The 12,445-nt window shown below is 45.5% G+C and overlaps 1 protein-coding gene and 1 pseudogene across 1 annotated transcript in view; one reads left to right on the top strand and one right to left on the bottom strand.

The window, feature by feature from the left end:
* SLC26A3 (solute carrier family 26 member 3) overlaps nucleotides 1-4,327 on the top strand; it is a 32,009-nt gene extending 27,682 nt beyond the window's left edge. The window contains exons 17-20 of the mRNA XM_075557668.1: nucleotides 768-822; nucleotides 2,006-2,148; nucleotides 2,265-2,330; nucleotides 4,304-4,327. Coding sequence (XP_075413783.1) covers nucleotides 768-822; nucleotides 2,006-2,148; nucleotides 2,265-2,330; nucleotides 4,304-4,327 — 288 coding nt within the window. The remainder of the gene's footprint in view (nucleotides 1-767; nucleotides 823-2,005; nucleotides 2,149-2,264; nucleotides 2,331-4,303) is intronic.
* A 763-nt stretch (nucleotides 4,328-5,090) lies between these two features.
* LOC142456145 (double-stranded RNA-binding protein Staufen homolog 1 pseudogene) lies at nucleotides 5,091-6,452 on the bottom strand (annotated as a pseudogene).
* Nucleotides 6,453-12,445: the final 5,993 nt, after the last annotated feature.

The following is a 12,445-nucleotide window of genomic DNA, read 5'->3' as shown; positions in this document are numbered from 1 at the left end:
TTTAAAGTCATAATTCAGTGTCTAGCAGAAGTTCTACAAGGTTACTATTAATGATGAGAAGGGAATTAATGAGCCTCTAACTTGGTCAACAGTACAAGCTACTTTTTTGTACTTTATATGACCTTACTGACATCTCTACTGTTTTGGGTTTGTTTTATCCTAGAGACCAAGAAAAGGGATTCAGATACATTGATGCTAAACATATCTGGTCATTTTGTATGAAAACATGAGATAATTTCTGAGCCTTGGGTTTTGTTATTGTTTTATTTTGTCTGTAAATCTCTTGTCTAGATCACCCTAAAGAGTTCCTACTTTAAAGATTAAATCAAAGTTTATTTGTGAGTTTGAGATAAAACATTTTCCTATCATATTTCCCTACAGAACTCAAATATTAAGAAGGGAAAAATAGAAACACACAGGGAGGGTGTGGAATGAGCAATGTTTCACTGAGGGGATTGCAATTAATGCGATGAAACAAAGGTGTATGGGTTGTGGAATGGAGAAGTGACCTGCTCTGTAAATTACAATGAAACGCTTTGGGAAAACGTGGACTTTAGCGTCTTACTGAGAAAAGACTACGTCCTTTCCGTTTCTTGCTGCCGTAGAGCCTTGCCTTTCCACATCAGTACTGCTGTTACGACCTCGTGAAGACGTAGCATGGCACTACAAAGGGACAGAGCACACATAAGCTATAGTCATGACAGGTTACTTTATGTTGCTGACAAGTAAAACCGTTCCCTAAGGAAGATGTGCCTCCTTTTGAACAGATTTTGCAAGAATTTATCAGGATCCAGGTGGATGTGTACATTGTAGGAAGTGATGGTAAGTTGTTTTACTTTTATGTTCTGACGATCATTTCAGGATCACTGTCCATTTGAGATCTTTTGTTCAGTACCATGGAAACAGATCGCCTCAAAGCGACCCTTCTTTCAACAGAAGGGGAAACTGCCAGTCCCGAGTCTTCCTCACGGCTGTTACATTTGGTCCCCTAGTCTACGCCGATACTGCACCCAAATGCACTGCTCTTCCTGAGTCCAGCTTTTACATGCATGTGACGGGACTGAAAATACCGGGCCCGGGCACACCCTGGGCCTAAAAGTAACATCTTTGCTCTTAAGCACTGTGAGAGGACCTTTGAGACAGATTGGTCTAATATAATACGGTACTTGATATTTTGACCCCTGCTGGGCATTATTTTAAGAATTAGGGAAAAGAGGGTGGACAGGGGCTGGGGGTTAATCCCCGCCCTCAAAAAGCTCAGGCGAAATGTCATTAAAAGAAAAGGGGATTTTTTTTCCCCCATGAATTTTTGAAAAGCCTCCTCATATGACGTTTTTCCTTTCAGTACCAGAGTGATAGAGATAGATTTTATCTTCCTTGAGGCCAAGACTCATATCTAATTTATCTTTTGGCTCTTTCCATTTCCCAGCCAAGGGCTGCAGCTAGCAGGTACACAGTGACCCTGGTTGAGTCATCCTCAGAGATGATTGCAACGGTGAGGTGAGCTGCCAGGGAGAGGTTTGCTGATGGAGCCTCTTCCCTTTGGGGAAAGAGACCACAGAGAAGTAACTAATAAATAACAAGTTTGACCACCAAGAATCCGAGTGCGTCTCCGGTTCATCCATACGTGTCCCATTTTGGCGGAGTCCCCATTTTTAATAACAAGTCAAACTCAATGCTTCAAATGAATAAAAAGAGATTAACACACCAAATCCCTGACAAAGGAGGCCTCCACCCCTTCCCCCTTAGGAGCTACTCAAGTTTTTCTCATTTGGACTTGTTCCTTTTCCTTTATAAGGGCATTAAATCTGTGTTTTTATTAGAAAGATGTCCTTTGGTTCCAGAGGACCCGGTACAGAGAGACTGTCCTTGGACTACTGCAGCCCACAAATACTTAACCGACCGTGAAATCGATATTTGTAAAAGAAATGAAAATCGTGAGCCTCAGAGAGAAATTGGCAGCCAGTTACTTCTTCTTAAATGTTATTCTGCCTTTTCTCTTCAGACGATTTCATCGAGAAGCTCACTCGGTGTGAATTTTTCGATGACGAAGTCAATGATTCCATATTTTTCTTAACCATCCATGATGCGGTGTTGCATATTTTGATGAAGAAAGATGATAGCACTTCAAAATTCAGTCCCAGTCAGGTACGAGTTCTGGGGGGCCTTGCACATTTGTGCAGTCCTCTGGATTTCTTAAAATTCCCTTTGCTTTTCAACAACAACTTGTTTCCTAACCCACAATTCCACTCTGTTTACCTCAGGAGAAAGAAAAGAATTGTAACTTTACTGTCAATACTAACGGAAGCCTGCGCAACCGGGAATGTCGGGTAAGATTCATCAGCATCCTCTACCGAGACACAACAAAAGCAGCCTGGAAAGAGCAAGGCCTCTTCCCAGGAACGTGCTGCAGGAAGCCCAATGCTCCTCCCTCGTGGGAGCCAATCCCATGGGGGCTTGGGGAGAAAACTGGAGTAACAAAAGGGTGGGGGGAGTATTGCTCAATCTATAGTCAGATAGCACAGAATGTATGTATGCATGCATGTATATTTTTTTCATGTGTATATATATATACATATACACATGTATATATACATATATATAACACTCTTTTCCAGCTTATAATTATCCATGAAGCAGGAAAGGTATTACTATTTCCATTTGCTGATGAGTTAGTGACAGAGCTGAGAAGTCCATGTCCATCTTCCAGCTCCCAGGCACACCAGAAGGCCTTAGCCTAGTGCCTCGTCCAGTAACGCATGTCGACTTCCTTCCCCTTCCTCCCCTTCCCTCCTAGAATGAGAGGCCAAGTCATTACTTACCCAGATTGCTTATTAGAGTCTAGCACGTTCATTGAGAAATATTCCATCCTGTAAGGCAATGTCTCTAACTTGGAAGAAGCAGGATCACAGTCAAAAGGGGCCACGCTGCTATTGGCCAGGCATGTGATAGGCGCATTACATTACATTCATCTTCTTAGTCGGTACAATAGTATACAAAGACAGCCGCTTCATTTTGCAAGTAAGAAAATGAAGACACAGATCCACAGAGGCCAATTTGCTTAAGCCCACACACTAAGCGACATCAACAAGAGTTGAGCCAACATCTGTCTCATACCAAGACCTATGCTCCATCCATTCTCCTTATACCACCTGTAACCTTTGGTCAAAGATGAATGAAATCGGGGTCCTAATAATTGAACCTCAAAACTGTCTCCCTAGTAGGGGATGTGGCTGGCGGCGTTTCTTTGTCAGCTGACTGAAAAACCAAACTCACTATGATCCATTCCAGATCACAGGGTCACTGCCGATCAAGTAGGATGGCTCTGAGGCTGTACAAATTGACCAAAAGCAGACTGCTTCTTCTCCTTCCATGTCGCAACTGGTGGGCTCGAACCAATGATGTTGGGGGTTTGCAGCCCAATGCCTAACACTATGCCACCAGGACTCCTCTCAGCTCAAGAAAGGACCAAAAGGAACAGCAGGAGGCACGTCAATCCTACAGGAAGAGAGGCCTCCCTCAATCCCAGCTATCGGAGCTGGGACCGCTTCCATCAAAGACATTCCAAAACGTGACATAAATTTGAGAGGAAAGAAGAGCCTTGGGAAGCCCCACTGTTTCCCATGGCCAGTCGCCACGGCAACCCAACGCTGGCTCCATCGTGCCTGGGCGCCCGTTAGGGACCTCCGAACAGAACTGCGCTCTCGGGTCGCTGGGAGTCCAACTGCCACATTTCGGGCCATGAAGCAGAACAACATTTACATCTGGGGTCAAAGCAGAGGTTTAGGGTCAATTGTTTGAACAGAATTTGAAGTTAGTGTGATCTTGTATCTGTTTCATCTATTAGAGAGAGAGAGAGAGAAAGTTTAACCACAGCCATTTGCCTTAGAGGAACAGGAAGAGCTCCAGGTGTATAGACCACTGGTGGTGATGCGGGCAGATGCTAAGTGTCAGAGGCACCTGGTCACCTCACACAGGCCCTTGGAGTTACTTGTGTGGCTCCTGAAACCAACGCAAAGAAGTAACTTGCTACAACAGAGTGTGTTGTTATTTTGGTTATGTTAAATGAGCCCTTTAAAAGACAGTAAAACCACCACATGTGCAGAATCACATGAAGTGGGGTAGCCAAGGGACAAAAGAAGATACTCAGTCAACAAAAAGCAGATAAAATATGGCCAGAGGAGTCTGGTGAATTCTGGCTCTAATTCAACGGGGGACCAGATTTACTCGTTTTGAATACACTGATTACTGAGAAAGGTACGACTTAACCAGTATTTTACCTTCTCATTTGGTCTCCTTCCAGGTGCCCGTGGAAACACAGTTCTAAGCAACAGCCAATCAAGCGCTCTTCAAACGACCGCCGTAGAAAGAACTTTGTCTCCAGAGAAGTTATTGATACGTTCATACGTTGTATGAAGACTATTTTTATTTCATGGAATTATGTTTCAAACTTTGGAACGAGATTGTTCTAGCGGGGTGTATTTTTTTCACATATCTAGTATAAAATTATGTAAATACTCTTCATTTTAATCTTGCAGACCTGCCAAAGAGAGGGGGAGTTTTGTGTAGGTGTATTTTTGTAGCAGATTTCCAGCCAACTCACTACCTTCGTGCCGGCAGTGCCTGTACTCACGCCGCTGCTGTCCATCTTGTCACGGCTACAGTTCCTATGAAGGCATCTTCATTAAAAAAAAAATGTCGTACAGCATACATGTCCTGTTTTATTGCTTTTTTTGTATATAGTGTCATTTTAATCGAAAGAAAATAATGAAACAAGGGATGTGTGCGGTACTGCAGAGAAAGCCGTGGCTCTGGGGTAGGCACTGGGGACCTCCCACAGGCAGGCTCAGCCACACTGAGTAGGAAGCATCTGGTCTGTGGGGCTTGCAGCTCGGGGCCAGGATCCCCCCCCACCACCACGACAGCCGCCGGCTGTGCCTCACCTTCTGTGCCAGTTGAGTCCAGTTTGTCACGTATCCACGCCACGCAGCCCACTGTAGATATCAGAAATTCCAATTGTTTTTCAAAGCAGTTTCAGTATTTTCAATATATATGTTGGGATTTAGTCATGGTTCGTGGCCAGGAAAGGTTCAGCACCTCCCACACACGGACGATGGTCCACCTCCCGTCCTTGACATCTCTGTACTTTGTGGGTCCAATCAGACAGCAACTTTACGATGTTCATTACCACCATGTCATGGCAGGTCTCCACATCTTTGCCGACTTTGCCGACGCCGTGGCTGATCGGGGGCAGCTGAGAGGAGCAATTGATTAGAGATACAAATTCATTGTTGTTTTGGGGGAATCTTTGTATTCAACCTGGAGTCCTTGGACCCTGGAAAGGTATTGCAGCTGCTCTGAGAGGTCCATGGGGTACGTGGCCCGAAGAGATGGTATTCTTTACACAGGTCTTGGCTGTCGGCGAGGTGCCCCCATACAACTCGCGGGCTGTCATGGCAGTAACCGTGGCCTTGGCAGGGTTAGGAGCTGCCCTGGCGTGATCTTTGGTGTGATGTCCTTGACTGACACCTGCAGCTGCTGCCTGGCAACCTCAGGCACCATAGGAAGAATGCCAGCAGGCAGCTGCTGGGGACTGAGGTAAGGCATCCTAACCTCGTCTTCCTTATGACTCCTTCCATTTTCATCTGCTGAGTCAGGCTCAGAAAAGGTTACTTTCCCTCCATCCCCTGGTCTCTTTTTTGGTGTCTTCTCCTGATCTGAGGGCAGGTTTGGCGGGCTGAGCCTGTGGGACTTTGAAGCCCAGGATCTCCAGCACGGTCTCAGCTGCGTTGCGTTTGGCCACCTTCGCCTTGGTGCCTGCTCCTTCGGCGGCCTGGTTTCCGACCTTCACCTGCATCACAGGCCGTGGCAGGCCTTGCTCGCTCGCTCGCTCACTCACTAGTTGAGCAGCCTCTGGGCCAGTCTGCCGATTGGATTCATGCCCTGGCCAGACTCTGGGCCTGTGGGCAGTTTGGCTGTTATGGGTTTTGTTTCCTTTTTTATGCTAGAATTCACCTGCTCCGCGGTCGGGAGAGGAGGCAGCTTCTTCCGCTCCTTGACAACAGCGACAGCAGCCTTTTTCTCTGAAATCTTCACAAAACTCTTCATGTGGGGCGGGCCACTCTCCCGGGCGACCTCAAACTCCACAGGCAAGTTCCATTAAATACTTGACTTATTTCAGGTGTTTTGAGATTCTCTTCTTCTGACTCTCTTCCATTCACCTCCAGCCTCTCGGGAAGGGGCTCATGCTGCAGGATCCTCCATGCTTCAGCAGCTGCAGTGTGTTTTGCAGCCTGCCTCGTTCGTTCTTCCTTCTCCATTAAATTGCCGTCCTCCACAGAAAGTTCAACTTGATAAAGGTCGAACCGAAAATGGGTAGAAATACCTCGGGGATAAGCGCCTCCTCTCATGTTGTAGTTATAGGTGGACTGGTTTTTTTTTCCAAGTTTCATGCACAGTACTTTTCTATTCATTAACTCTTTTTCTTTAATCATTTTTATTAGGGGCTCATAAAGCTCTTATCACAATCCATACATACATCAATTGTGTAAAACACAGTTGTTACTTCATTGCCCTCATCATTCTCAAAACATTTGCTCTCCACCTAAGCCCCTGGCATCAGCTCATTTTCCCCTCCCTCATGAGCCCTTGATAATTTATAAATTATTATTTTGTCATATCTTGCCCTGTCCAACGTCTCCCTTCACCCACTTTTCTGTTGTCCGTCCCCCAAGGAGGAGGTGACATGTAGATCCTTGTAATCAGTTCCCCCTTTCCAACCCACCCTCCCTCTACCTCCCAGTCTCACCACTCACACCACTGTCCTGAAGGGATCATCCACTCTAGATTCCCTGTGTTTCCAGTTCCTATCTGTACCAGTGTACATGCCTGGTCTAGCCAGATTTATAAGGTAAAATTGGGATCATGATAGTGGGGGAGGAGGAAGCATTTAGAAACTAGAGAAAAGTTGTATGTTTCATCATTGCTACATCGCATCCTAACTGATTTGTCTTCTCCCCGAGACCCTTCTTAAGGGGATACCCACTGGCCTACAAATGGGCCTTGGGTCTACACTCTACACTCTCCCCCCTCATTCACTATTATATGATTTTTTGTTCTGATGATGTCTGATACCTGATCCCTTTGACACCTCATGATCGCACAGGCTGGTATGCTTCTTCCATGTGGGCTTTGTTGCTTCTGAGCTAGATGGCTGCTTGTTTACCTCAAGCCTTTAAGACCCCAGAGGCTATATCTTTTGATAGCTGGGCACCATCAGCTTTCTTTGCCACATTTGCTTATGCACCCATTTGTCTTCAGTGATCGTATCATGGAGGTGAGCACACAATGATATGACTTTTTGTTCTTTGATGCCTGTTAACTGATCCCTTCGGCACCTCATGATCACACAGGCTGGTGTGCTTCTTCCATGTGGGCTTTGTTGTTTTTAAGCTAGATGGCCACTTGTTTACCTTCAAGCCTTTAAGACCCAGAGGCTATATCTTTTGATAGGTGGGCACCACCAGCTTTCTTCACCACATTTGCTTATTCACCTGCTTTGTCTTCGGTGGTTGTGTCGGGAAGGTGAGCATCGTAGAAACATGCACAGTGCACTTAGCTGCACAGTAAAAGTTAAGCTTTCTGCCTGCTGCCCTGCGTGCGGTCCTGGGTGGCGGTGGTGAACAGAGAAAGGAAGAAGTTAGAGGGAGAGGAGGATGGAAGGAGGGAGGGAAGAGGCGGAGTGACAGTGCAAGGGACAGGCACCGCCGGTATGGGGGTCAAGGGAGGGGAAGCTGACTGAGACACAGTGGAAGCCGCTGAAGAGCTGTTCCTATTGCGTTTCTTGTTAGCCATCTGGAAACGGTTTGTTTGTGGATTCTCTCTGAAAGCATGCTTCAGGAGCATCTCCTGACAAACCCTATGCAATGAAACGTCTGGGCCCAAATTCGATATATTCCTCACTCCAGCTTCTTGAAGTGGACAATCTTTAGCCATGATCCAAATGCTCTATCTATAACTGGTCTTAGATTCACATACTTAATTGCTCCCTCTTCAGATGAAACTTGGATAAGCCAGTGAAGCTATAGGAATCCTGGTGTTGTAGTGGGCTATGCATTGACCTGCTAACCATCAGGTCAGCAGTTCGAAACTACCAGCTGCTCCATGGGAGAAAGAGGAGGCTTTCTACTCCTGTGAAGAATTAGTCTCAGAACCCCACAGGGGCAGTGCTACCCTTTCTGATGGGGCCGCTCTGAGTCAGAATCAACCCAATGGCAGTTTGGTTTTTCTTTTTTTTTAATCATTTTATTGGGGATTCATACAGCTCTTTTCACAATACATACATACATACATACATACATTGTGTCAAGCACATTTATACATTTACTGCCATCATCATTCTCAAAACATTCTCTTTCTACTTGAGCCTTTGGTACCAACTCATTATTCCCCTCCCTCTCCCACCCTCCCTCCCCCATGAACCCTTGATAAATTATTTTTTCATGTCTTATACCTACTTTTCTGTTGTCTGTCCCCCAGAGAAGGAGTTATATGTAGATCATTGTGATCATTTCCCCCTTCTCTCCCACCTTCCCCTTTCCCTCCTGGTGTCTCTACTCTCATTATTGGTCCTGAAGGGTTTATCAGTCCTGCATTCCGTTTCCAGCTCTTATCTGTACCCGTAAACATGCACTGGTCTAGCTGGATTGGCAAGGTAGAACTGGGATCATGATAGTGGGTGGGGGGGGGGGCATGAAAGAGCTCGAGGAAAGTTGTATGGTTCATCAGTGCTATACTGCACCTTGACTGGCTGTCTCCTCCCCATGACCCTTCTGTAAGGGGATGTCCAGTGTGAGGTTGGTTTTTCATGGAGCTATAAAATCAAAAGCAAGGGGAGGAGTGAATAGAGGGGAAGCAGCATAGGTACGCCATGTTTGGATTCTCCGGGAAGCAAACCAGTATTAGGAGAAAATATACTTTTTTCCTTCGCTATTTTGTCATTCTTTGTCACTCCAGGGCAGAGTAGCAGCACCGGAGCTCCACCGTGTCACCAGAGATTCAGCAGACAGAGGCTTCTCTTTTGTTCACCAGCACATTCTTTGCTTCATGCTAATTATAAATTGACCATAGCACCAACAGAAAACGATTCAATACCATCTCGTAAACATTATTTCTTAAAGGGGGGGTGTAGGTGAACTACCGTAGACCCCACCTCTAAACCTTTATTGTCAAAGAACCCTCTATCTCGTGGGTCTACTGGGAGGGATTGTCTGTTGGACTTAAGATCAAATGCAGAAAGGAAAAATAGACTTATTTAATCATCTTAATGAAGAACTAGAGCAGTGTTTCCCCCCCGTGGGCAACACTGCCACCTGCAGGATTGCAGCAAATACACAGCTACACTGTGTTCTGAAGCTACGCTGAATGGACTGGCAGTGGCTGCAGCCAGGGGCTTGGCACAGGAACAATTTCGAGGATGGCCCAGGACTGTGAAGTGCTCCAGTCTATGTATGGTGCATGGGTTCGCTATGGGTCAGTGCCGACGAGATGGCACCTAACAATACACTTTGCGCTGGCCTATCGGCTACCATACTAATTGCCAGGTTTTGTTGTTTCTTTTTTCTTTCTGGAAAGCGGCAGGCCCATTAAATTTAGGAACCTCAAAAGTTTGAGAATCAGCACTTTTTATAACAGGGCTTCTTAGAACCTTTTGAATGGTGGCCACCTTATAGTTTCGTGCATCCTATAGACTTTGGGAGGATGTGGAAATAGCACATCCATCTACACAGAATGTCCTTTAAAGCTCGGTGCCCAGCTCTTCCTCTATAAAGGGTGCGGTGTGGAAATGGACCCCAACAGTCTCTTCAATGGCTCCGCTTAGCTTTAGCACAGGCAGTCTTCTGTAAGACTGCCACTGATGCCTGCCTTTTCCTCTCCATTTTTCCCACCAAGCAAAACGTGAAACCGGAATGAGCACTCCACTTTCTCTGCCCACATCAACATGCAGGCAGCCACTCAGAGGCTGACTGATCACACCCGTCCAGTTTCCCTCCAAACACACACCTGGGCCTGCTTTTACCTTGCAGCAAATACGGAAATTGACTAGGACAAAAACTGGGTCTCTGATGTAGGAAGAAGGTAAGACACTGCCTTGGAAAATAAAAATAAAGCTACAAAGCCCAGAGCATGGTTGACAGGGAAATGATACGCAAAGGTGCAATTGGGAGGTAGGTTGGGAAGAAACTTATGAAAGTTTAGCACATGAGTAATTTTATCCTTAAAAAAATCGTATTCTAATAATTCCTTAAAAATGTGACACATACCTTTGCTTAAGTAATATAACTTGGCAATTAAAAATGCAAATGAAATGTTTTACACTCGACTCACTCTCCCACTAACTTACTCACTCACTCACTCTCACTCACTCACTCTCACTCACTTACTCTCACTCACTCACTCACTCACTCACTCTCTCCCTCACTCACTCACTCACTCTCTCACTCACTCTCACTCACTCTCTCTCTCATTCACTCACTCACTCACACTCACGCTCACTCACTCACTCTCTCACACACTCACTCTCCCACTTACCCACTCACTCACTCTCTCACTCACTCTCTCACTCACTCACTCACTCTCTCACTCACTCACTCTCACTCACTCACTATCCCACTAACTTACTCACTCTCACTCACTCAAAGAAAAAAAAATTTTTTAAAGAAATGTTTTACACTCAAGCCTGACCCTACACTGTGTGAACAAGAATACCTGTATTAATTGATAAATTTTGTTATCTCCACATGGCATCAACGTATCTCCCCCCTCCTCAGCTCTACCAGTACCTCCCCCACCTCAGCTGATGCCAAGTCCACCTTCCTGCACTCTACACCTCACCTCTAAACTGTCAGGAAATCTTACTGACTTGCCTTAACATATGAGGGAGCTTTCAATATTCGTGAACAAGCAGTATCAGACGGCAATGGGATTTTCCCATGAGCCTTTTTAAGCCCCTTCATCTAGCTAGAATGCACTTCTTTCTCAACAGCTTGTATGAGGCACCAGGATTATTCCCACTTTTTCAGAAAAGCAAGCTAAAGCAAAGCCTGAAAGATACAAGTACAGTTACCATGGTCACAGTTATGGTTACAAGGGGGAAGAGCCCAAATTCCTTCCAGACCAGTGTTCTCAGCCTTCCTCACTCAGGCCGCCACCCCTTCAGGGTGACCCCCAACCGTAACATTATTTTCATTACTACTTCATCACTGTCAGTTGGCTACTCTTATGAATCAGGCAACCCCTGTGAAAGGGTCATTCCACCCCTAAAGGGGTCGGGACCCACAGGTTGAGAACTATTGATCTAGACAGTCTAACTCCAGAGTTCAAGGTTATTGACATTACTTCCCAAAAGAAATTAAAGTCTGTCTAAATACTGATCTACTACGGTTTCATCCGTTCAGTTCCTGGACCTAACTACACCACACCCAGGTACATGATAGCTGTCTACAGGTATGTTCCAATGTCACCCAGGAACTAGTTAGCAGGATACAGTAGACCCAGAAGAGCTATTAGCAAATAGATTCCTGCTCCAATACAAAATTTAACACTTCTCTTTCATTGTGCATTTTTATCTGTGTTGCTAATTATCTTTTTTAATGTAATCGTTTTTCCCCCTAGTCACTGTACTTTGACAAAGATACTTAAGAATTTAAGCTAGAACGTAAGCTCTTGAAGCTCCTTGGCTTTTAATGTTCCCACATCTAACATAGGTGTTTCACTAAGCATACAGTCACCACTCGGTGACCCATCTGGCAGGTCTTGTGTAGATTAGCAGCATCCCCCTCTTGTATCTTGGCCTTCAGGTCCCTCTGACCCATCAGCGCCAGGGCTGAGCCTCTGGCTCAGAACCACACGACAGCTTCCCACGCCCATCCCACACGGCCTTTTGTGGCCGCCCCACTCCCTCGGCTCCTTACCCCGCAAGGCTTACTGGTCTGGTCTCACTCCTTCAGAAATCCTGTCCTTCAAACATGCCAAGTGTAATCCACTTCAAAGTCTTTGTACCAGCTGGGCCATCAGTTCAAAAAGGTGACTTGTTGATGACATGACTTTCATCCACTTCAAAACTCTGTTCAATCGACACCGGTCCAATGGAGCCTTCTCCCCTGGACACCTAGCAATTTTATCGTATTTGTAACATGACATAAATTTAATGTTCATTGATGGTCTCTTGAGAATGGTGCATGATTAACTGCTTAGAACATGTCACCTAAGGAGTTGACTTTTTCTCAGGATAGTGATGTGATTTTGTGCATGATGGCACTGTATTTTGAAATGTCGATTTTTTCCCCCCTTGGTTTCTGGACCACAAAATAAATAGATTACAATACCAAACCAGTAAGGAAAAATAAATATGCTTCCAATCAGAACAAACCCTTTGGATACAATT

Source organism: Tenrec ecaudatus, chromosome 9 (genome assembly GCF_050624435.1).
Source record: "Tenrec ecaudatus isolate mTenEca1 chromosome 9, mTenEca1.hap1, whole genome shotgun sequence".
In the NCBI taxonomy this organism is placed as follows: domain Eukaryota; kingdom Metazoa; phylum Chordata; class Mammalia; order Afrosoricida; family Tenrecidae; genus Tenrec; species Tenrec ecaudatus.
Note: the sequence above shows the minus strand (reverse complement) of the source record. Positions and strands in the feature narration are given on the sequence as shown.